Source organism: Trachemys scripta, chromosome 2 (assembly GCF_013100865.1).
Source record: "Trachemys scripta elegans isolate TJP31775 chromosome 2, CAS_Tse_1.0, whole genome shotgun sequence".
NCBI classification, from domain to species: domain Eukaryota; kingdom Metazoa; phylum Chordata; order Testudines; family Emydidae; genus Trachemys; species Trachemys scripta.
In genome coordinates this window covers 1998776-2024786 of record NC_048299.1, presented here as the reverse complement: position 1 = coordinate 2024786, position 26011 = coordinate 1998776, and the positions used below count along the sequence as shown (strand labels likewise).

General features: G+C 48.1%; 1 protein-coding gene and 1 long non-coding RNA gene across 7 annotated transcripts in view; one reads left to right on the top strand and one right to left on the bottom strand.

Annotated features, from left to right (window-relative positions):
- Nucleotides 1-26011, top strand: part of LOC117871901 — a 34259-nt gene that overhangs the window by 6367 nt on the left and 1881 nt on the right. The window contains exons 2-3 of one of the 2 annotated variants that reach the window (XR_004644352.1): nt 2115-2226; nt 16237-16738. This is a non-coding gene — a long non-coding RNA (uncharacterized LOC117871901). Of the gene's footprint in view, nt 1-2114; nt 2227-16236; nt 16739-26011 lie in introns of those variants that run through there. The other variant, XR_004644353.1, reaches the window with a different exon arrangement.
- LOC117871899 (KAT8 regulatory NSL complex subunit 1-like) overlaps nt 16873-26011 on the bottom strand; it is a 122274-nt gene continuing 113135 nt past the window's right edge. For all 5 annotated transcript variants that reach the window (XM_034759719.1, XM_034759718.1, XM_034759716.1 and 2 more), the window contains 2 exons: nt 19967-20192; nt 16873-17856 (listed from right to left, as the gene is read on the bottom strand). In XM_034759719.1, coding sequence (XP_034615610.1) covers nt 17575-17856; nt 19967-20192 — 508 coding nt within the window. In that variant the 3' untranslated portion in view covers nt 16873-17574. The remainder of the gene's footprint in view (nt 17857-19966; nt 20193-26011) is intronic.

The following is a 26011-nucleotide window of genomic DNA, read 5'->3' as shown; positions in this document are numbered from 1 at the left end:
TAACTAAACTATTGTTGTATTGTAAAATAAACAAGGTTTTCAAAATGTTTAAGAAGCTTCATTTAAAATTAAATTAAAATGTTGATCTTACACCGCCGGCCCGCTGCTGGTCTGGGGTTCTGTTCACCTAGGCCGGCGCGGGCTGAGCGGGGTCTGCGGCAGGGACCCCAGACCGGCAGTGGGCTGAGCGGCTCAGCCCGCTGCCACTCAGGGGTTCCATCTGTCGACTCCTGCCAGCCGGGATCCCAGCTTCCAGATCCGCTCAGCCTGCTGCAGGTCTTGGGTCCCGGCCCTGCCCACATACAGTGGGTACCTACCTTCTCCCTGGTTCTGGCCCATTCTCTTCCTCTCTGTCTGCACTGAGCATAGGGCGGGGGGTGAAGGAGCAGGCTGAGGGTTGGGGTGTAGGGTCTGGCCAGGAGCTAGAATGAGGGAGGGGGCTCAGGGTTGGGGCAGGAGGTTTGGGTGTGGAGTGCTTACCTGGGCAGCTCCCATTTGGTGCGAGGGGTGCAGGTGGGAATGTGGGGAGGGTGCAGGAGCTCCCATTTGGTGCTTGGGGGGGAATGTGGGGGGTGCAAGAGTCAGGGCAGAGGGCTGGGGGTATGTGAGGGGGTGCAGGTGTCAGGGCATGGGGTGTGGGGGACCTGGGTATGTGTGGGGGTGCCAGAGTCAGGGCTGGGGTTGGGGTGAAGGAGTCAAGCAGAGGGCTGGGTGTGTGTGATGGGGTATAAGGCTCAGGGCACGGGCCTGGGGTGTGTGTGGGGCTGCAGGGCTCAGGGCAGGGTGTGTGTGAGGGGGCTCAGGGCAGGGGCCTGGGGTGTGTGCCATAGGTTGCCGACCCATCTTAGAGCTTTGTAATCTTGATAAACTGAAAATGCTGCTCTGGTTTTGCTACAGGGCATTTTCCAAGTCATCTGCAATTTTTCTCATGACAACAAAGCTAGTCCCAGCCTGAACTCAGTTTTGCTGTTGAGAATATAGGCTAATTGATCTCTTCTGGTCTATTTGGATTGGTCACGAGATGTTTAACTATGACATTGAAATCCCAATTGGCAGATGGGGAGTATCTATGTAATCCCTTTTGGGCTTCCTTCATGATATTTGTATTAATGCTAACCTTAAGCATTTGAGAATCATAAGTAAGGTCCCAAGAAATCACAAGATGTAAAAAAAAAAAAAAAAAAAATCCCTTCTAGTTTCTGAGCTTTTGGGGTGCACTCAGGTCATGTCTTCTCCACAAACTTAAAAAAAAAATGAAATCTGAGATTCTCATGTAATTATTTGACTTCAGAAGCTGGGGTTTTAAGGAAATCAAATATTGCTAAGTTTACAATAAGATCACAAGAACTGGCACCATGGGATTAGAGTACCAGAGCTAAACTAATTAAAGGGTGTTGCTTTATTTTTTCCCAGTCCTAATACATATGTCAAAAGAGCCTATTCTGCCCTTTCATTTGCAGTTGTGAAGGGGAGTCTGGAATTGTGTGGTTTTGCTGTGCAGGGGTAGGTTACCCCAGGTCTGCAGAGGTCGCCCTCGCATGACATTTGCAATGGTAGTTGAGGAGGCAGAAGATCATCTGCTACATTATGTGCATTTGGTTCTTCTCCGCACTTGCATGGATGGTGGGAACAGTAAACTTACATAAGATCTGAGGCTACTCCGGCCATTAGGATAGCATACTGCTTATGAAGTATTTTAGCTTCTACACTTGCTTCCCAGTCCGGATATGGAGGAGGGAAGAATCCTTCCCACCCCCGCCACCCGTAGCAATCTTTACCATCCAGCTCAGTTTCTTTGGCTGAGTACTGGAGAGAACTTAGTGATTAGAAAAGGGGACTCTGAGCTAGGAGACGTAGATTCTGTTCACACCTGCAAGATTCCTTGACGAAAGCATGTATTTTATTAAAAAAAAAAAAATCACTACTTTTGGTTGCCCTGCATTAGACCCCCCCCCGGCCCAATTTTCAGAAGAGTTGTGTAACTACTGTTTCAACTCAATACTAGCTGTAGGTGTTCAGCACTTCTGAAATTCAGGCCTCACTATCCAGTTGGGCATCCAAAAATAGGGGACACTTGAAAATTTGGTTCTTAACGTCTGTTTCCTCTGTCTCAGTATCCCCAGTGAGAGAAGTCAGAATAACAGCCACCACCTTTATAAAATGCTTCAAGACCTATTCAGTGTGAAGACAGGCTGTAGCTCATTCGGAAACCTCCTCTTCGTCCAGGTGAGAATAAACTGGCTGTATTGCTTTGGATGGTTGCTGAATAACATAGCTTATAGACAGTAAACTTGGTGTGTGTGCATGGTTACATTGACAAACAATGGAAATTGAACCTAAAGCTAATTGTCACTGCCTTTCAGACAGGCCACCTCACCACAGTCAGCTGGGTGCTGTCTACACCAAGAGATCAGTCTAAGGGCATGTCTGCACTGTTATTACCGTGGTGGCTGATGTCCACACTATCCTCCTTCTGGCGGTGGTGTGCATCTTCACGAGGAGTGCTTCCACCAACTGAAGAGGGGCTGTGTGTGGGACTGGGTGCCAGAGCTCTCAGCTCTGCACAGCTCCCAGTTGGGGAATGGGCAGCTGCCTGGGATTTCTTGCCTCCGGCAGGGAGATCCACACCTGGAAGCCAGTCGGCTGCCATGCTTCTGGTGGGGATCATGGGTGGCCACCCAAGCCAGAAGCCGGCCTTAGAGTGGAGACCCAGAAGCAGCCCAGCTGGGGAGCCAGCTTTCTTGTCAAATTCACAGTGCCAGCAGATACATGAAATTGACAAGACAGCCCAAAGCCAATATCTGGCTTCTAACTCGACTGACATGAGTCCTGAGCCTCTCGTGGCGGTATAGTAGGTCACTTATATCAGCGGGAGCAAGGTTGCAGTGTAGACACTGACATAGGTTGACAAACTGCCTTAGGTTGACCTAACTGTGTAGCATAGGTGTGAAGGTGTGAACTTAAACAGAGACAATCCCTCTTATTTCAATTTACATCAGGATTATTTTGGTTTAGCAGAAATCAATTAGGAACAGGTTTAAACTAAACCAAATAAGCCACTCAAACAGAAATAGAAAGTGTCCACACAGGGAGTTGCACCACCTACGCTAAACTGTTTAATGAAATAGATGCAAATTTGCTTGTAGACAAAGCCTAAGCTTGATAGACATGGATACTTCTGACCACTAGATGTCACTAAAGCAGAGATTTTTCAGATAACTTTGTTGTAACCATGCTCTTAAACTGAGCTAGTGAATAGTGCAAGGGTATTCATAATCATTCACTTGTGTTCAAGATAGCAGGTTGATGCTACCATCTTAGTGTCCTTTTCTCTAGACTGGGATTCGCACCAACGTCTGAGTAATGGCTGTTCATGCAGCTACCCACATCCTTATGTGAACTGTCAAATTTTATGCATCAGTCTAGGCTCCCTGTCCAACCAGATATACCTGCCTTTTTAAAAAACAACAACAAAGTTTGTCATCTGGTCAGGAAGCAAAATATGGTATTAATCATATTCTATGATTAGCAATTTCTTAGAGCATGTAGTGCACAAGCACACATGCCAAACTACATTCACACCAAGTGTTCACATAGGAGTAAGGAAAACAATAAAAAAACACCCACTGTCCACAATTACATTGCTATCCTAAATACATTTAATTCTAGAGCTAGAGTCCCACAGGCTAGTTTTTGTCCCATTTTATTCTTGCAACTGCTTTCAGATTCTTACTTTACAGTTGTAGTAGCTATAGAAATATGGTTTGTTTAGGTCAAGGTGATCTTATAGTTTAGCCCATAGAATTAGGTCATTACTAGGGTCCTGATTTTCAGAAGTATTGAGCACCTGCATCTTCCATTGGATTTGTGGGTGTTCTGCCCTTCTGAAAGTTAAACCACTGGTCTGTACTGCTTAGCAAATGGCAGATTTACAGAGGGAGATGCAGGTTTCCTGAAGTGATGGAAAGAGAGACCAAGTAGGGATCCTTGCCAGGAACAACCCCCAAATCCACCCTACTTCCAGAAACCCTCACTGATCTCTGTCCTGTAGCTCCTGAGGTGACCTCATATTACTAGTAACAGCAGGGATTTATGGAGGAGATGTAAGCGAATTCTGCAGCTTACCTAGGAGAAAACTGTCCTGGAACTAGCATAGGGAATAAAATGTTGTGGGGAGGTTGGGTGATTTTTGTGGAAAGGGCCTTCTTAGCTTAGGGGAGATTAGAAGAAAAGAGTGAGTCTGCATGCTGAGTGGGGAGGAAAAGCTGTGAAATGGTTTACTCTTCACTTCCTTAGTGCAGTGCATTGGACGACTTGTTAACTGTCACAGCTATAAGGTTTCAAAAGAAAAGTTAAGTCTCAACTCATCATCCCTTCAGGTTGATGCTAAATGCATGCCTGGGGCTTGATGGATTGGGCACTAATGACTTTAGCTGCAGTACTTAAACTGCAGGTCTGTTTTCACAGGGTAAGTACAGAGATGGTCTGAGTAGTGATTGACTTTAGATGACCACGTTTCATCTTCAAACCACCATCATCACCCAGCTATTCCCATTAAGGGCAGTCTGGAGAAAAAAAAGTTACTCACTTTCTCATAACTGTTGTTCTTTGAGATGTGTTGCTCATGTCGATCCCAGTTAGGTGTGCGCGTACTGCGTGCAGAATCATCGGAAAGTTTTCCCCTAGCAGCACCCATCGGGTTGGCTGTGGAGCCCGCTGGAGTGGCACCACCGTGGTGCTCAATATATGACCCTGCTGACCTGGTGCCTCCTCAGTTCCTTCCTGCCAGCTACTCTGACAGAGAGGAAGGCAGGTGGGTCTGGAATGGACATGAGCAACACATCTCAAAGAGCAACAGTTCTTGGTACAAGTAACGTTTTTTTCTCCGAGTACTTGCTCATGTTGATTCCAGTTAGCTGACTCCCAAGCCTTACCTCAGAAGTGGGGTCAGAGTTATGGAATCACAGAGCGGAGCTCTGCTCTGCCGAAAACTGCGTCATCTCTAGTGTGCTGGGTAATGGCATAGTGAGCGGCGAAAGTGTGCATCGAGGACAACGTTGCCACCCTGCAGATCTCTTGAATTGGCACCTGGGCCAGGAACACCATTGAGGAGGCCTGCGCCCTTGTGGAATGCGCCATGGGTGCCAGGGCTGGAACATTGGCCAGTTCTTAGCAGGTGCGGATGCAGGAGGTGATCCTCGATGAGATCCTCTGCGACAAGACCGGAAGACCTTCCATGCAGTCTGCCACCACCACAAACAGCTGGTTCGACTTTCAGAACAGCTTCGTGTGCTCAGTGTAAAAGGCGAGCGCCTGTTGAATGTCCAGTGAGTGGAGTCTGTTCCCAGCTGCTCGCATGAGGTTTAGGGTAAAAAATAGGCAGGAAAATCTGGTTGGAGTGAAATTGGGACACAACCTTTGGAAGGAAAGCTGGGTGAGGTCTAATCTGCACCTTGTCCTTAAAGAAAACCATGTAGGGAGAGTTGGAGGTGAGGGCCTTAAGTTCCGAAGGCCCTCACTCCTTGCCGAAGTAATGGTGACTAGAAAGGCAACCTTCCATGATAGGAACAGAAGCGAACAAGTTGCCAGCGGTTTAAATGGGGGGCCCATCAGTTTGGAAAGAACCAGGTTGAGGTCCCAACGCAGGGATCGGCTGCCAAACCTGTGGGTACAGCCGCTCTAGACCTTTGAGGAAGCAGCCAACCATGGGGTTGATGAAAATGGAGCGCCTGGCCACTCCCGGGTGGAATGCAGAGAGAGCTGCCAAGTGCACCTTGTTGGAAGAAGCTACCAGACCTTGCTGCTTAGGGTGTAACAGGTACTCCAGGATGAGAGGAATGCTGGTGGGGCCATGCCCGGCCACCATTATGACTGTCACCTTGTCCCTCTGGATTTTGAGCAGGACCTTGTGCACAAGTGGAAATGGTGGGAACGCGTACAGCAGATGATCCAACCAGGGGAGGAGAAATGCATCTGCGAGGGAGCCCTGGCTGTGGTTTTGAAAGGAGCAGAACCGCGGACACTTCTTGTTGCCCCGAGTGAAGAGGTCGATATGGGAGTTCCCCACCTCTGGAAAACGACGTGAATGACATCCATCCAGATGGACCACTTGTGGTTGCGGAAGGATCTGCTGAGGTAGTCTGCCAGCTTGTTCTGTGAATCTGAGAGGTACGTCGCCTCCAGGTGAATGGCGTGGGCTATGCAGAGCTCCCACAGCTGGAGGGCTTCCTGACATGGGGAGAGGAATGGGCCCTGCCCTGCTTGTTTATATAAAACATTGCAGTTGTGTTGTCCATCATGACTCCCACGCACTGACTCTGCAGGTGAGCCTGGAAGGTTTGGCACACTAGCCATACAGCCCTCAACTCCTTGATGTTGATGTAGAGCAAGAGCTCATCCTGGGACCAGAGACCCTGCAGCTGAAGGTCTCCCAGATGCACTCCCCACCCCAGTGCTGACACGTCCGTTACCAGGGACAGGGAGAGCTGGGGCCTGTGGAAAGGGACTCCCTTGCACACGTCTTGCAGGTTGAGCCACCAGCTGAGAGATTGGAGGACCTGCACTGGAAGGCTAACCACTAAGTCCAGACTGTCACGCCCCGGGCGATAAGCTTACGCGAGCCAAGCTTGGAGAGGTCTGAGACGCATCCTGGCGTGCTGAACCATGTATGTGCAAGACGCCATATGACCGAGAAGCCTCAGGCAGCCCCGTGCTGTGGTGGTGGGGTACCGTCTGAGGCCTTGTATGATCTCTGACATTGCTTGGAAGTAGGCCTCTGGCAGGAACGCCCTGGCCTGACCCGAGTCCAGCACTGCCCCGATAAACTATCCTTTGAGTTTAACAACTTGCTCTCGTTAAGGAGAAGGCCCAGCCTGTCAAAGGTGGATCTCACAAAGTGGATCTGCACATCTACCTGATCCCTGGAGTGCCCCTGAAGCAGCCAGTCATCGAGGTACGGGTATATCTCCACCTGTCTTCGACAGTGGAAGGCTGCTACGATCAACATGCACTTGGTGAATACTGGGGAGGGAGGGGGGAGGGCTGTTGACAGGCCGAAGGGAAGGACCATGAATTGATAATGGTTGTGATTGACCACAAACCTGAGGAACTATCCGTGAGTAGGACGTATGGATATGTGGAAGTACGCATCCTTGAGGTCGAGGGCAGAGTACCAGGAGACCATGCAGAACTTCAAATTTCTCATGAATCTGTTGAGGCCTTGCAGGTCTAGAATGGGTCTGAGACCCCCCCCCCCGCCCCTTGGTTTTGGGGATTAGTAAATAACTAGAGTAGAATCCCTTGCCCCATAGCTCCTGAGGAACCTCCTCCACTGCCCCTGCAGCGAGGAGTGTCTGCACCTCCTGTGCAAGGAGATGCTCGTGAGAAGGGTCCCTGAAGAGGAACGGGGAATGGGGGGGGGGAGGAGCAGAATTGGAGAGAATATCCCACTTCTACTGTGCAAAGAACCCAGTGGTCCGTTGTTATTTGGGACCAAGTACGGTAAAAGTGGGATAAACGATTCAGGAAGCAAGGGCGAGGATCCGGTCCAGTGGCTGGTACGTCATCCCTGGGCACACCTTCAAAAGGCCTGCTCAGAGCCTGAGGAAGTGCACGCCTGGCCCTGGTTAGATGAGGGCTGGGATGGGTTGCGCCTGCCATTCCTACCACGCTTCATAGAGTAGTCCTGTCTAGGACGTGGCTGGTAGGGGTGTGTGAGGGCTGAGGTTTAAAAAGTGTTTCTGCTGAGTGGTCAGGGTATGCACCCCTAGCGACTTCAGTGTAGCCCTAGTCTTTAAAGCTATGCAGCTTGGAGTCAGTTTGCTCCGCAAACGGGCCCGCCCCGTCAAATGGCAGGTCCTGGAGGGGCTGTTGCACTTAAGATGGCAGCCCCAAGGCCTGGAGCCATGAGCTACGCCTCATGGCGATGCCAGAGGATAAGGTGTATGCCACCGAGTCCGCAGCATCCAGTGAGGCCTGTAATGAGGTCTGTACCACTGCTTTGCCCTCCTCAACAATAGCCCCAAACTCCTCCCTGGACTCTGCAGGTTCCAACTTCCTGAATTTTAGCATGGAGTTCCAGGAGTTGAAGCTGTACCTGCTCAGAATTACCTGCTGGTTGGCAATCCTGAGTTTCAAACCCCTGATTGAATAGACCGTGCATCCAAAAAGGTCCAGCCGCATGGACTCCTTTGATTTGGGAGTAGGACCCTGCTGCCCCTGCCTCTCTCGTTTGTTCACCATAGTCACCACCAACAAGCAGGGCTGTGGGTGGGTGTAGAGGTATGCATACCCCTTAGATGGGATGAAGTATTTCCTCTCCACACCCTTTGCTGTGGGAGGGATGGAAGCCGGGGGTCTGCCATTGGGTCCTTGTGTTGGCCTGGATGGTTTTATAGAGGGATCGTCTTCTTCGGCTATCCCTTGATGCGAGAATGATGTTTGCCAAGAGGGTTCACTGGTGAGTTTTTAAGTGGCTGAGGAGCCCAATTCTTGCCCTGCAGATTTTCCCACAGAAGTGACAGATGTAATCTTGGAGGAGACATAGTTGTTGGCTGGAGTCTTGTGCCCTTTTTCCCCTCCTTTGTTGATTCTCTGTCTCATGATCACGTCTGTTCTCCTCAAAGTGAGGTGTGGCTTGGTGTATGGTGTGGTGCCACTGCATTCTGTTCCGTGCTAAATCCTCCCACTTTGTTGGGTTGATGCCTCCCTTTTTAAGATGTACTTTCAGTATGTCTTTGAAATGCTTCCGCTGCCCTCCGCAAGCCATTTTTCCCTGACTTAACTCAGAGAAGAGTACTTCCTTCGGGAGGCAAGTGTCAGGCATACCTATATAGTGGTCAGCCCAGTGGAGTTGGTATTTCATGACCTGCGTTTCTACACTGCTGATGTTGGCTGCAGAGAGAATGCTGATGTTAGTGCGTCGGTCTTCCCAGCTGGTCCTGAGAATCCTCGTGAGGCAGCGCTGCTGGAAAACTCCAGTCCCTTGAGATGCCATCTGTTGGTTACCCATGTCTCACACCCATAGAGAAGGGTGGGGATGACAACTGCCTTGTAAACCAAAATCTTAGTACCTGTTTGTAGATCCCTATCATTGAATACTCGTTTGAGTAGTCTTCCAAAAGATGTGCTGGCACAGCAGATCCTGTATTCAATTTGTGTGTCAATGTTGGCTGTTTGGGAGAGATGGCTGCCAAGGTACAGAAAATGGTCTACATTTTCCAGGGGTTCTCCGTTGATGGTGATTTGTGGAGTACAAAGACTAGTTTGTGCAAGTGAGGGCTGGTAGAGTACCTTGGTTTTCCCAATGTTGAGAGAGACACCCAGGCTGTGATAGGCATCTGCAAAAAGATTTAGGGTGCTTTGCAGGTTGGCCTCTGTGTGTGCAAGAATGACAGTCATCTGCATACTGAAGGTCAGTGATGCCAATTCTTGTGATCTTAGATTTTGTTTGGAGACATCAAAGATTGAGGAGTTAGCCATCCATACGATACTCAATCCTGATTCCATTAGGAAGGTGGTCGTGAATGAGAATCAGGATCACAGCAAGGTAAATAGAGAAGAGTGTTGGAGGAATGACATAGCCCTGCTTGACAACAGTGCAAATGGTGAATGGTTTGGACTCTGAACCATTGCACAAAATGGTGGCAGTCATCCCATCATGGAGTAGTCTGATGATGGAAATGAATTCTGTGGACAGCCAAACCTACACAGCACCCTCCATAGGGCATCACGATTGATAGAGTCAGAGGCCTTGGTTAGGTCGATGAATACCATGAATAGTTCCTGGTGTTTCTCTCTGCATAATGAGGGGTAGAGCCACCCTCGATGGGCCTTCCAGGGCCAAGATGTCCACCATGGGGTCCTCCGGCTCTACCATCTCCTTGGCCTGCAGACCCATGTTGTGTGCCATTCTGCGCAGCAGGTCCTGGTGGGCGCGGCTGTCTATGGGGGGGCTGCTCTGAGGTGGAAGGCCCTGCTACCGGGGAGAACGACAAGGACGCCAATGGGGGTAAAGGGTCCTGATGGCCCTCCTGAACTGCTGGGTCCAATTGCCCCACCTCCACTGTGGTAGTGGTGGTTGGCTCTGGGGGAGGTAGGGGGGCCAGTGTCACCCTGGCACCCTTAGGGGTGGGGCGACTGGCCAATGCTGCTGGCACCTGCGGCTTGGACACCATGGATTGGGAGCCCTTGGATGGAGCCCCCTGGGCCTGGTGGTATGCCAAAGGGGTCCAGAATGGCCACTGCACAGGCCATGGCCCTGCACCCACATCTGGCCTGACCTGTGCCGGCTACGTTTGGAGTACCAGGACTCCTCTTCAGAGTCCAAAGACTAAGACCGGGACCACGAAGGCCAGGGCGGTGCCGAACAGAGCTGCACTGGAGAACAATGCTGCGAAATGGACTGGCGTTGAGACATCAAGTGGTGCTGTGAGCAGGATCTCTGCCGTGTTGGTACTGGTGCCTCAGTGGGGAGCGGTGCTGAGACTGGGACCGGCGCCGCGAGCTAGAGCGGTGGTGGGACTCCCCGCAGGGAGTCTTCTTGCCGGTGCTGGGGACAAGTGCTGTGGAGATGCGATTGGACGCATCAACTATGCGGGCTTGCCTCAAGACAGTGCCGCACACTACGGTGCTGGAGGCTTTTCTCAAGTGATCAGGGACCATGGTGCTGTCATGGCGATTAAGTCCCTCGTGGGCTCAGAGGTGTCCAGGGTGGTTGGCAGGTCCACATCCCCCACCACCTGACTCAGAGAGCCTTAAGAGCACTGGACTCAACGGCCCCCCCTTGCGGGGCCAAAGTAGACGGTGCTGGCTCCTGAACCTTCGGTGCTGGGTGCTCCTCTGTAGGACGCACCCCAGTGGCGACTTCCAGGGCGGCAGATCTCAGTGTAGGGCGTTGGTCCCTGCCCTGTTTCCTTCCAGTGCTGCTGCTGTAGCACCGGGGAGTGAGACCAGTGCCGTGCCGTCTCCACCGGCTTTGGTACCGGGGAGTAATGGTGCTAAGTCTCTCTGTGCCGATAGTCCTTTCCCGGCACCGCTTCTCTTACGGAGGCCAGAGTGCTCCGCACAGAAGAACTCGGCGCCAGATCCTGCCAGGCCGAGGTCTCAGAGCCGCCTCCATGAGGAGCTGTTTTAAACAAAAGTCCTGCTCTTTTTTAGTTCTGGGACGGAACCCGTTGCAAATCTTGCACCGGTCCATCTGCTGCACTTCCCCTAGACACTTGAGGAAAGAGTCATGGAGGTTGCTTCAAGTGTCTAGACTTGCAGGGTTTAAATCCTTGGGATTGAGGCATGCTCAAGTCCCAAGAGGGAACAGGAAAGTTTGGGTGGGCAACTCCCCACGCCTATACACTAAGATTTACTTAACTATAAGCTATAAATTATTAAAACTAGGAAAACTATATACACTGAGCTATAGAAGAACTAGGGGAGCACTTGCGAAAGCAAGCCACCTCAGTTCCAACGACTGTCACAGGCGGTAAGAAGGAACTGAGGCGGCGCTGAGTCGGCAGGGTCACATATTGAGCACCATGGAGTCGAGGCGCCACTCCAGCTTCTGGCATGGAGGGACTGAATTCCATGCTGATTTTTTGCCAGTAGCAGCCTGATGTGATTAGACCTGCAACTGGTTCTTGACCAACAACAATTATTAGGAATCAGCCATGGTGAAGTGAAAGTAGCTATTAATACATACATACATACACACACACAAATACACCTCTACACCGATATAACGCTGTCCTCGGGAGCCAAAATATCTTACCGTGTTATAGGTGAAACCGCGTTATATCGAACTTGCTTTGATCCGCTGGAGTGCGCAGCCCCGCCCCCCCGGAGCACTGCTTTAACGCATTATATCCAAATTCATGTTATATCGGGTCACGTTATATCGGGGTAGAGGTGTATATAAATCAGAATTTAAGAAATGTAGAAAATTGATAAGGGAAGCAAAAGGAGAAATCTATAGCCAGCGAGTTAAGGTCAATAAGGAGGATGGGTATTTTAGGAACAAAAAGAATCTTAGTAGTATTTGACAATTACTAGATGGGAATGGTGGAATTGTTGTTAATGCAGAAAAGGCAGAGGTGTTAAATATATGTTCCATATTTGGAAAAATCCTGATTATATAATCCTATCACATGATGAAACACTTTCTAGTTCATAACTCATATGAGGATGTTAAACCGCAGGTGCTAAAGTTAGACATTTTTAAAGTCAGCAAGGTCCATTCAACTTGCATCTGAGAGTTTTTAAAGAGCAGGACCATAACATTGATTTTGAAAAAAGTCTTGGAACATGGGGGAAGTTCCAGAGACTGGAAGAAAGTAAAATAATGAATGGCTGATATATAGGAACAAAGGACTAGATTGAACTTCCTGGGTCATTGAGTCCAGTCTCATGCTACCACATGCCACCATGTCAAATAACCCCTTTCATAAAGTTCTATCTTAAAAATTTGGAGATGATACAGAGATTGGGGAATGGGGTAAACCTAATTAGTTTTATCAGTAATGATTTTGTTTTCTTCCAGGCCATTCATAAAAATGTTAAATAGCTTGGGGCCAATAATCCATCTAAAAACTAAAAAAATAAAAGGGTAATATAATTAATACCAGTTAACATAGGTTTATAGAAAGTAGATCCTATCAAACTAAGTATCTTTTTGATGAGATTACAAGTTTGGGTGAAAAGGTAATAGTGTTAATGTAATATATTTAGACTGTTGTAAGTCATTTGACTTGGTATTACAGAATATTATGACTGAGAAACTAGAACAATACAGGTTTCAGAGTAGCAGCCGTGTTAGTCTGTATCCGCAAAAAGAAGAACAGGAGTACTTGTGGCACCTTAGAGACTAACAAATTTATTAGAGCATAAGCTTTCGTGGACTACAGCCCACTTCTTCGGATGCATATAGAATGGAACATATATTGAGGAGATATATATACACACATACAGAGAGCATAAACAGGTGGGAGTTGCTTTTGGCCTCTCAGAGTTGGTAAGACAACTCCCACCTGTTTATGCTCTCTGTATGTGTGTGTGTATATATATATATATATATCTCCTCAATATATGTTCCATTCTATATGCATCCGAAGAAGTGGGCTGTAGTCCACGAAAGCTTATGCTCTAATAAATTTGTTAGTCTCTAAGGTGCCACAAGTACTCCTGTTCTTTTTTCTTAGAACAATACAGAATCAACATGACACACATTAAACGGATGCAATTGACTGATAGGTCTCAAAATGTAACTGTAAATAGGGAATCATGGAGCAAGTGTTTTTCTAATAGGATCCTGCAGGAATCAGGTCTTGGCTCTATGCTATTTAATATTTTTATCAATGACCTGGAAGAAAACAATCATTACTGATAAATTTGCAGATGACACAAAGATTGAGAGAGTGATAATGAAGAGAACTGGTCATTAATACAGACTGATTTGGATCACTTGGTAAGATGGGAGAGCAAACATGATGCATTTTAGTATGGCCAAATATAAACATATACATCTGGGAACAAAGAATGTAGTCCAAACTTACAGCCCGGGAAGTCTACCCTGGGAAGCAGTGACTCTGAAAAGGACTTGGGGGTAATCAGCTAAACATGAGGTCCTAGTGCAACCTTGTTGCCAAAAGGGCTAATGTGATCCTTGGAATTTCAGAGAAACATTGAGTAGGAGCAGGGAGTTTCTATTACCTGTTTTTGGCAAAAGTGTGACTGCTCCTGGAATACTATGTCTAGTTCTGGTGTGCACAGTTCAAGAAGGATGTAGATAAATTGGAGACAGTTCAGAGAAGAGCCATGAGTAAAGGACTAGAACACATCCCTTATAGTTTTAGGCTCAAGGAGCTCAAGTCTATTTATCTTATAAAAATGTTTAAGAGGTGACTTGATCTCAACCTAGGAGTACCTACAGGGGAAACAGAAATTTGATAATAAAGGGCTCTTCAATTTAGCAAAGATATAACAAGATCCAGTGGATGGAAGTTGAATCCAGGCAAGTTCAGATTAGAAATAAGGTGGAAATGTTTTAACTGTGAGAGTTATTAACCTTTGGAACAGTTTATCAAGGGTAATGGTGGATTCTCCATCTCTGGGAATTGATAAAATCAAGGTTGGATGCTTTTCTAATAAAGATCTGCTCTAGTTCAATCAGGAATTAATTCAGATAAGTCCTATGGTTTGTGTTATACAGATCAGACTTGACAATTGCAATGGTCCCTTATGGCTTTATAATCCATTAATAAAGGTCACAGTTACTATAGGCTAAGAAAGGGGAAATGGTCAGAACTCATTCCTCACAAAATCTCATTGTGGATCCATCTCTTTAGTAGTGGGAATTCCTTTCTGCTCAGTGACAGACCTGAACTGAAATCTAGTAACTTGGAATCATGTGTGTATAACCTGTACAGAGAGTATCACTTCATGACATTAGGTCACAGGCTAAATCTGAACCTTTTGCAATTTAGCAGAAATTACCTTTCTTATGACATATGGTTCGACCATCTGATTCTAATGGTCTAGACCAGTGGTTCTCAAACTGGGGTTCAGAGGGTCCACAAGTCAACGGGGCCATTGGCCTTGCTGATCAACTCGTCCCCCCTCCCTCCCAGTGCCTCCTGTATGCCATGGAACAGCTGATCAGCAGAGTGTAGGAGGCACTGGGAGGGAGGAGGAAGAGCGGGAATGGGGTAGGCTTGGGGGCAAGGGCAGAGAGAGGTGAGGTGGGCTGGGGTGGAGCAGAGGTGGGGCCTTGGGAGAAGGGGTGTAGTAGGGGCGGGGATTGGGGCTGAGCAGGGGTTGAGCACCCCCGGGGAAAATGAGAAGCCAGCTTGGGGGTCCGTGAAAAATTTTAAATCAAAATGGAGGTCCTTGGGTTGCTAAAGTTTGAGAACCGCTGGTCTAGAGGAAGCTTGAGTCTAACCATCTACGCACACAAAATGGCCAAATGACAGTGTACATAGATGTGTATACAGTTTGATTTTAGCAATCACTAACAACAAACAAGAGCATTTTTCCTCTACTAAGGTCACCATAAAAAGGAAGTCTTCTCCCTCTTCTCCACATTTTTTGACTAGGAGTCCCTAAAAAACCTCTCTCCTGATTGCACCAGCCATCCAAGTATGCTATCCTAATACTAAAAGTGTGTCCCTTATTTTGATAAATAGGGCAGGAATGTGACAGAAAGTGGTTGTCTTCATTGCTATCTAGTTAATTTCAGACAGGGCAGAGCAACTAGGGCCCTTACTCTGTTTGACAAAGGAAGGCATTCTTAACTCAGATTCTGTGCTCACAATGGCTGTGTAGGATCAGGTAATCAGATACCACGATATTAAGAGAACAAAGGGGGATGCATACATTTGCAGGAAAAAAGCAAGACTTGGCCCATGGATTGCTATAAGCCTCAAGTTTTATTTTGCTTTCATAACCATAGCATTTAGTCAGATGTGCTTTGAAGTCATTATTGTGAAACATCTTTCCAAACAGATTTTGCCCCTTTAAACGGTCCCAGAGTTTGCTAATGTTTCTTCATCCATAGAACATCCATCCACTCAAAATAACACAAAAATAAAAATACCAAAAACAGGGAGAAAAGTACATATAGAGCAATTACACAAAAGATGACAGTCTCTGTGGGAGAACTCTTACTTAATGTTTCTGTGCTTGTTGCTTATAATCAACTTATGAAAAAAATATGAATTTGACAGGATGGAATTTAGGTTTCTTGGAATTTCACATTTCTCATTTTCAAACCTCCCAAAAAGAAGGGGACAAAAATGTGTGAAAGGGGAATTGGGTTTAAATGTGACGTTTCCCCAGAGGCTTCCTTAGCCATCCCTCTTCTCATTGCCTTAATATTTCACACTGCTGCTTTTCTGGAACAAAGTGAGTTACTGCCACTTACAGCCCATTACGGCAGCTATGGAGACTCCATCAGATCTCAATGACCTGCCCACTAGATGCCGGATAGGATGCAACTGCATTGTTAAATGCAAGCCCAGTTATGCTTGGTGCAACTGGTAGATGGTGGGGCTGCCTTTTAAACAGGTTATTGTTTACTCATCCAAGTTTACCCTCCAAAATTTCAGTACGGCAGCCCTTCTATTTGACTATTTTATTTAATACTTTTAGTACAGAACCATTCAGAGGCCCTAATCAGGATCTGGGTCCCATTGTACATACATGCCTTGATCATTGCTTTCCTATATTCCTATTTCCTTCTGAATGTCCCAGCTCAGGAGAGGAGAGAATACCTGCAAGGACACCATTGGAAACTCAGAAGAGCAATGATGTCCAGCTATCCAGGAATAACTTAGAAATACTGACCTTATAGACGATTTACAATGGCAGCACAATGAGTAAGCTATTTATCAAACTGGTTCATTAAAAAAAAGTGGGCTAAATGTTTAGTTCCATTAGTCCTGGGATGTAAACATACCATCTGCAAAGGGCAGAGATTCGAAGTGGGAAAGTAAAAAGGAGGATGCATGTCAAATAAAGTTGAACATGTTACCACTGTGTTACCTTAACACATTTCCAAGCCCCCTTTCTAAATGTTGGTATTAAAAAAATACTACATGTTCTGGAAGGGCAGCGTTCTGACCCATCATTTTCCAGAAGGGCTCCCCAAAAATGGCTCAACACCCTTCCTACCATCTGATAGTTGAGAGCTGTACCCCCCCTCTGTACAATGGATCTATGGTATTTTCTTTCCCCAGTAGTTTTGCTTTACAGAGGTTTGCCAGCTGAGATCCATGATAGAGAACAATTGAGAAAAAGCTGTGAACAAGTTAGAGATTGATCTCCATCCATCCTGTCAGTTTCATTACAGTGAGAATATATACTAAATAAATGAAAACATCCACAGCATGAAAATGATTTGTAGTTTATTTGAAGGCAATTGATACAAACATCATTTGTGCAAGGCCTAGGGAACCTGGTTTTCACATACTCTCAAGAAAGGATTTGTTTTCATAGCTGCATTTAAAAATAAAAGCCATGCAGCACCATTAGACTTCCCCATACCTTTTCAGGTGTTTATCAGTTGATCTCTTGGAAATCTGTTCCTATTCCTGCTCCACCATGACACACTAGACAAAAAGCCACTGAAGACTGGATGTGCAGCCAGGGGGCACCCTTTCAAGATAGAGATGTTTGAATATTGAACAATTAAAGTTAGAACAGCCAATTTAGTTTCCTCTTTATTGTTTGATTTTCATTTTGTTGTTTTGTTTTTTAACCCACCATCTCTCTCTGCATTATCCTGGGCTGCTGCAACTGTCGCAGCACCTAACCTTCTTGCCAGCAGGGCAATTGATCCCTTTTCTCCAGAGTAAACCAGTTGTTTTTTCTGGACAGCACTGTCCTCTCAGAGGTCCAGCACCTTATTTCTGCAGTGTGCCCAACTCTTCCCAATCGGGGGACGTGGGAGCCCAAAATCTGCTTCTGAATCTAGGTCTCAGGCATGGCAGCACCATTCACTGCCAGTGCTCCTCTGAACCAGCTCATCAGCCAAGCTTTTGATTCTGAAATAAACTATGTGCCTAACAACACATCACATAAATCAGGTGTTCATCTGTTGTTGAACAGCCTTCCTGGGAAGCATTGCTGGTCTGTGAACACCTCCAAGCTTCTATTGCCCTCTGTTTGCAGGTCCATATCTGAAACACATGGCTCCCTGGAGTTAGATATGCCAGAGTCTATACTGTTAGTCCTGATACCCTGCTTGTTGCTAGAGTCCCACTGTTGAAAGTCTCCTGACTGCTTGCATCCATCTTCACTTGGCTGTTCCAGAAGAGCTTGGTATGCTGTGTCTGAAAGAGGAAATGTACGTGGTTCCCAAGGTTGTACACTCTGTGGGGGAGAGAGAAGAGAGAAAGAAGGATTGGTACAGAAAACCCAGATTTCAGAGTGGTAGCCGTGTTAGTCTGTATCAGCAAAAAGAACAAGTACTTGTGGCACCTTAGAGACAAACAAATTTATTTCTTAGTGTCTAAGGTGCCACAAGTACTCCTCGTTCTTTTTTCTTAAAAAACAAAAAAAAAAAAAAAACAAAACAAAAAAAACCAACCAGAGTTAGCCTGTTATAGGACATGACAATATTCATTCTCCCTACATCCCTAAAGAGACCTCACGCTTCAATTTAAACCTCAAGCTCTTCTCTCTGGAACAGGGTGCTGAAGTAATGCAGACAGTTTCAATAAGCAATAGAAGTTATGCAGCACAGAACTGCGATACGCGAGCTCGCATTTATATTCTTAGTCCCAGCTAATCATTTTTCTGTTGAGATCAAGACTACTACCCTCCTGGCTCCTTACCTCCTTGATCTTTGAGGAAGTTCTTCCACAACCCCAGTGACTTCAAAAGACATTTAAAAAGTAAAGTTAGTGCCTGTACTCAGAACAGGTCTGGCGCAGAAAGCAGCAATGAGATTCTTCAATCTCAGATGCCTGACCTGGAAGGATCATCTCTCAGGGTGAGAGGGGAGTTCAGTCCCTATGGTACACTCAGTCATAGACGCCAACTCATGGGTGCTCCAGCCCTGGAGCATCCACAGGAAGGAGAAAAAAAAAAAGGGTTCTCAGCTCCCACCAGCTACAGCTGTTCCCCACCACTGCCAAACAGCTGATGGGGCAGCACAGCCGCCAAACAGCTGTTTGGAGGCATGGGGAAGGATTTGGGGGAGGGTAGAGAGCAGGAGGGTGGGTGAGGGCCTCAGGCAGGGGGTGGAGTGGGCGGAGCGAGGGCGAACCCTGGGGGAGCGGGCGGAGCAAGGGCAAGAAGAGGCAGAGCAAAGGCAGGGCCTTAGGGGAAGGGATGGAGTCTCGGGGCAAAGTGGGGGCTAAGCACCGCCAGGGAAAAGGAAAAGTCGGCACCTGTGCACTCAGTCCTTGATCTTTCTACAGAAACTGCTAACAAGGGTGGAGAATCGATGAAGTGGCTTGTAGGGTGGATACCTGCCCAATGAGAATGGGCTGCAGGGCCAATCATTTCACAAAGGCCACTTAATTTTATCAAACAGGACAAGTCACTTAGCTTTCAGTCACTATGATTTAGAATGGATTTAAATTGGTGGCCTAGAAGTGGGATAGCTTTTTATTCCATTCCCAATCCCTTGACCAACATAACTCTGGAGACACTTAAACTGAGCCAATTCAGTGACAGTGGATCACAAACTAACTCTGATCTTGAGTGTTAAAAAAAAATCTTAACTTAGCACTAAGTTTAGGTTTATTTCAGGTAGCAGAACATGCAGACTGCTGTGTTACAAAGGGACATATGTACTGGAGTATGCTTCAACACTCACATTTATATGAGTATGTATATATAATGTTAGTGTGATGTCACAAATGTAGTGGGACTTCACTGTAGGATCAGGAAGAGATGCTCTGTTTCAAATACAAAGCTTTACAATCTCCAAAGAAATTCTGTGAAGTTCACACAAAACTGAATTCCAGTACCAGCACTGTAAAGAAGTGAGCAGATCTGTGGCTAGCCATGCGCATCCCTGTGCGTCTCAAAATCATGACACATTGTTTCATTGCTACCACTTTGGAGTAGTTTCTTTATAGAGGTCCTCATGTTTGTGTTTTGGTCTACATTCAAATAGGTCTTTTAAACTGAAAATAATTTTAAAGTTTTCCAATATTGTTGTAGCCATGTTGGTCTTACCATAAGAGACAAGGTAATATCTTTTACTGGACAACCGTCTGTTGCTTGAAAGAGACAAGCTTTCAAACTCCACAAGCCTGAAGAAGAGCTCACTGGAGTTCAAAAGTTTGTCTCTTTCACTAACAGAAGTTGGTCCAATAAAAGATATTACCTCACCCACTTATCTCTCTCAAGAACTTTTAAAGCAGTTGTGAAGAATTCTCATTCTCATTGAGTCCAAGATGACAAACGTTTCATGCTCTCAGCCCTGAATATACGTAAGTACAGTAGAAAGGAAATAAATGTCCCTCACCTGTATTACTTCATTTAGTATTTCTGGGGAGAGTCTGGTGTCCTCAGTGCAGGACAGCGGCACTCTAGTCCTGTTCTTTATAGAGAGAGGGTGCAGAATGTTAAAAGGCTCAGGGCTGTGAGATCCCAAAGAAGGGTGCATATAGAGAAAGTCATTAAGGCAATTAAATCCAGGATCTGGAGATGCTGGTTGAAGTGTCCATCGACCATCTGTTTTGTTGGAGGACCTAAATAAAAACAACAAAGTTATTTAAGGGCCAATGCTGACACAACAACAAATGGATATATACTGGCCATCAATAAGTTTTGGCTTGAAATCAGACAAAAGTTTCTAACCAGCAGAGGAGTGAAGTTCTGAAACAGCCTACCTAAAGGAGTAGTGGGGGCAAAAAGCCTAACTTTTGTTTTATGAGTGAGTTTGATTATTTTAATGGAGGGGATGAAGTGATTGGCTAAATGGCATATGGCCCATCCACGACTGCTACCAGCAAATTATCTCCAATGGCTAGAGATGGGACAATAGAGTGGGAGGGCTCTGAGTTACTACAGAGAATTCTTTCCTAGGTGAGTCTTGCCCACATGCTCAGGGTCTAACTGATCACCATATTTGGGGTCAGGAAGGAATTTTCCCCCCAGGTCAGATTGAGATTTTTTTCGCCTTCCTCTCCAGCATAGACATAGATGATTAGGGTTGGAAGAGATCTCAGGAGGCCATCTAGTCCAATCCCCTGCTCAAAGCAGGACCAACACCAACTAAATCATCCCAGCCAGGGCTTTTTGTCAAGCTGGGCCTTAAAAACCTCTATGGATAGAGATTCCACCACCTCCCTAGGTAACCCATTCCAGTGCTTCACCACCCTCCTGGTGAAATAGTGTTTCCTAATATCCAACCTAGACCTTCCCCACTGCAACTTGAGACCATTGCTCCTTATTCTGTCATCTGCCACCACTGAGAACAGCCGAGCTCCATCCTCTTTGGAACCCCCCTTCATGTAGTTGAAGGCTGCTATCAAATCCCCTCTCACTCTTCTGCAGACTAAACAAGCCCACTTCCCTCAGCCTCTCCTTATAAGTGAAGTGCCCCAGCCCCCTGATCATTTTTGTTGCCCTCTGCTGGACTCTTTCCAATTTGTCCACATCCTTTCTGTACTGGGAGGGCCAAAACTGGACACAATACTCCATATGTGGCCTCACCAGTGCCAAATAGAGGGGAATAATCACTTCCCTCAAGCTTTCTTTTCTTCTTTCAGTGCTTGCTCATGTCCATTCTATATTAGGCAACAGAGGGTCCTGTGGCACCTTTGAGACTAACAAAAGTACTGGGAACATAAGCTTTTGTGGGTAAGAACCTCACTTCTTCAGATGCAAGAAGTGAGGTTCTTACCCACGAAAGCTTATGCTCCCAGTACTTTTGTTAGTCTCAAAGGTGCCACAGGACCCTCTGTTGCCTAATATAGAATGGACATGAGCAAGCACTGAAAGAAGAAAAGAAAGCTTGAGGGAAGTGATTATTCCCCTCTATTTGGCACTNTACCCACGAAAGCTTATGCTCCCAGTACTTTTGTTAGTCTCAAAGGTGCCACAGGACCCTCTGTTGCTTTTTACAGATTCAGACTAACATGGCTACCCCTCCGATACTTCATTCTATATTAGGTGACTCCTAAGCAAAAGCCCTGGAGGTGGGTAGGAGTTCACAGATGTGTAGATTGCAACACAGCTCTGCGGAACCCAGCATCATCCCTGCCTTGCTGAGTGATGGCATAATGGGTCATGAACGTATGGTCGGAGGACCACATTGCCGCTCTAGAGATGTCCTGTATAGGGATGTGTGCCAGGAAGGCCGCCAAAAACGCCTGTGCTCTAGTCGAGTGAGTTCTGACAATCGGCAGCGGCGGAACCCCCGCCAGCTCATAACAGGTCCTAATGCATGAGATAATCCAATTGGAAATCCTCTGTGATGACACCAGAAGGCCCTTCTCATCCTATCCGCTGTAGCGATGAAGAACTGAATTGGTTTACGGAAAGGCTTGGTACGTTCTAAGTAAAAAGCCAAGGCCCTTTGGACGTCCAGCGTGCGAAGATGCCTCTCTTCACTAGTCTTGTGTGGTTTTGGACAGAACACTGGGAGGAAAATGTGCTGGTTCATATTGAAGGTGGACACCAATATGAAGACTGGGTGGGGCCGCAGCTGAACCTTGTCTTTGTAGAAGACTGTCTACGGCGGTTCTGAGGTCAAGGCTTTAATTTCAGAGACTTGTCTCATCGATGTCACCTCCACCAGGAATGTGACCTTCCATGACAGATGGGAAAGGGAACAGGAACCCAGCGGATGAAAGGGTGGGCCGGTGAGCCTAGAGAGGACCAAGTTAAGATCCCATTGTGGGACAGGAGTCCGGACCTGCAGGAAGAATCTCTCGAGCCCTCTCAAGAATCTGACAGTCATGTCATGGGAAAACACCGTCTGTCCTTGGATCGGCAGGTGAAAAGCAGAGATAGCCACGAGATGCACTCTAACAGAAGAGTGTGCCAGGCCTTGGTTCCTCAAATGAAGCAGGTAGTCTAGGATAGCCTGTATGGAAGATCATGAAGGAGAGAGGCCACACTTGGAGGCCCAGTGGAAAACCCTCATCCCCTTGGTCAGGTAGGTCAGTCTAGTTGAGGGCTTCCTACTTCCGAGGAGGACCTGTTGGACCTGCTCTAAACAGGTCCGCTCCTCCAGGTTCAGTCATGCAGCATCCACGCCGAGAGGTTGGGGTGTATCAGCCAACCATGGTCCTGTGACAGAAGGTCCGGTCGGTTGGGCAGGGGCCAGGGAGGGGCCACTGATAGGTTCATGAGTGTGCCGAATCAGTGCTGGCAAGGCCACGCTGGGACACTCATGATAACCCGCATCCTGTCTCTCTCGATCTTTGCCAGGACCTTGGTGATGAGAAGGATCGGAGGGAATGCGTACATCACGCCCCCTGACCAAGACAGGAGAAAGGCATCGCCCAGACCTCGCCAAGAGCAAAACTGATGACATTTTCTGTTTTGCCTGGTGGTGAACAGGTCCATTTGGGGAGTTCCCCACCTCTGGAAGACCATGTAGACTAAATCCTGGTGGAGCAACCACTCGCGGTGAGAGGAGAACCCCCTGCAGAGGTGATCCGCTAGCGTGTTCTTGATGCCAGGGAGGTGACAAGCCTCCAGGTGGATCTCATCGTTGACACAGAAGTTCCAGAGCCAGAGTGCCTCTTGGCAGAGAGGCGATGAGCATGCTCCCCCTTGCCTGTTGATGTAGACCATCGAGGCTGTGTTATCTGTCAGGACTCTCACCATCTTGCCTGACAGGTGAGGTAGGAAGATGCTGCATGCCAATCAAACCGCTCTGAGTTCTTTGACATTTATATGGAGCACCATCTCCCCTGAGGACCACATACCCTGGGTCTGGAGATCTCCAAGGTGCGCACCTCAGCCAAGGCATCTGACATCGACTCCATGGACTGGAAATAGGCAGTCATCAGCCACTGCTGTAGGGGCCGCATCCCAAGCCTGGCATGGTGGACAATGTATGTGCAAGCTGCCATGTGGCCCAGCATATGCGTGGCCCAGCCCAAGGAAATGCAGATACCTCTGTGATAAGGTCTGTCAAGGCCCAAAAGCTTTCTAGCGGCAGGAACGCTCTTGCGCAGGTTGAGTCGAGCACCGCTCCAATGAATTCTATCCTTTGCACTGGCATGAACGTGGACTTTTTGTCATTCACCAGTAGACCCAGGGAGTGGCAAGTGGCTTGCATCACCACAACATCCCTTTGCACCTGAGACCTGGAGCTGCCTTTGATGAGCCAGTCATCGAGGTACAGGTAGATCTGGATACCCCAGCGCCTGAGGTAAGTCGCCACCACCAACATGTACTTGGTAAACACTCTCGGTGCAGTCTCCAGGCCAAACGGGAGGATTGTAAATTGATAGTGGACCGATCTCACCGTGAAATGGAGAAAACGTCTGTGCCCTTAGAAGATGGCTATGTGAAAATATGCATCCTTTAAGTCAAGGGCGGCATACCAGTCTCCTGGATCCAGGGAGGGGATGATAGAGGCCAGGGAGACGATGCGGAACTTCAGCTTCTTTAGGTACTTGTTGAGGTCTTGCAGGTCCAAAATGGGATGCAGACCGCCCTTGGCCTTTGGGATTAAAAAGTATCGTGAATACCCCCCCTCCCCGCCCCCAATCCTGTTCTCTAGGAGGAACTTCCTCCACCGCCCCCATCTGCAGCAAACCTTGGACCTCCTGTGAAGGATCCCTGAAGCGGGGCGGGGATAAGAAGAAACTGAAGGGTATAGCCCTGCACCACTGTGTTCAGGACCCAACGGTCTGGGGTTATTGTGGTCCATGCAGGGAGGAAAAGGGAAAGGCGGTTGGAAAAAAACAGGAAAGATGGATCCGGGGAATGGTCTGGTAGGTCACCCTCCGGCGCACCCTCAAAACGGTCACTTGGCCTTCTTGTGAGGCAGGTCCTGCTGAGGCTGGCTCCTTTGTCCCTGAGGCTGTTGCACTTTGAACTGCTTACGTGCTGGGCCTGGGACGTACCACCCCAGCATTTTCAGGGTGGTACGGGAGTCCTTTAAACCATGCAGCTTGGTATCAGTCTGTTCTGCAAATAGGGCCTGGCCATTGAAGGGAAGCTCCTGCATCGACCGCTGAGCCTTGGTGGACAAGCCTGGGAGGAGCAGGCAGGAAGCTTGCCGCATGGAGATGGCAGAGGCCATGGTGTGGGCTGGAGTCCCCCGCATCAGAAGCCGCCTGGAGGGCTGCTCTGGCTGCTGTCGTGCCCTCCTCGAGGATTGTCCGGAATTCCTTCCTCGTGCCCTCCTCAAGCGAAGCCTGGAACTTGCCCATAGCCTGCCACATGTTGTAATCATAGCAGCCAAGGAGGGCCTGGTGATTGGCCACACTCAGTTGCAAGCTGGAAGACAATAAGTCTTACGCCCCAAAAGATCCAGCCTCCTTGAGTCTTTATTTTTGGGGGTAGCCCCTGGTTGGCCTTGCCTCTCTCTGTTGTTAACCGCCTCAACCACAAGGGACTTGGGGGCCGGGTGGGAGTATAGGTACTCACGCCCTTTTGTTTGCACAAAGTACTTGCATTCGACCCTTTTAGAGATGGGGGCAAGGAGGAGGGAGTCTGCCACAGGGCGGTGGCCATCTTTGATACCCCCTCATGAAGGAGTAAGGGCCACCCTGGCAGGGGCCAAGAAGCAGAGGACATCAAACAAGGAGTCCGAAGGTTCTTCCAACTCCTCAGCCTGGAGCCCCAGGTTAAATGCAACCCTCTTCAATAGTTCCTGGTGTGCCTTAGCGTCATCCTGAGGAACTGGGTGAGGCGGCTCCATGATAGCCTCGTCTGGCGATGACGAGGACGATGCCAGTACCGCAGGAACTTCCACGTTCATTGGTGGTCTAGCAGGCTGCTCCCCCGAGCCCTCCTGGATCTGTGGGGTCCTTCCCCCCCCCCAAAGTCTCGGGCACTGGAGGGGGTCGGGATGCCGAGGCCGCAGGCCTGTCCGAGGCTCCCCACACCAATACCTGGGAAGGCTGGGTGAACTCCCAGGGGTTCCATGGCGCTGGCCATTGTGCCTAGGGCCATGGGACAGGTTTTGGTGCTGATGATGTAGGTGGCACTGCAGGAGCTGGAGGCTGTCCCACAGTTAGGGGGCCCTGCTCGGTGCCGGAGCAGTTGCTACCCAGTGACCAGGATCAGGTGGAGCGGTGGCTCTTATCCTGACTGGTGCTGGTCACTGCGCCTGGAGGCAGACCTGTCTGAGCGGGCCGAATGCCTTGGCTGGGGCCTCGGGGACCGATGGCCTTCGGTGTATCGGTGTCGGAAACCCGGCGAACTACGCCTTATTCTTCCCAACTGGGATGTCGAGCGGGACCGGGAGCTATCACGCACCAGATGCCGGGAGGAACTCCCCAAACGTGGCGATCCCCGTCTCAGAGATCAACGACGGCAGTCTGGTGACCTCGACCCCTGGATATGTACCGAGCTCTTGGTGATGCGAGGGGTTGGT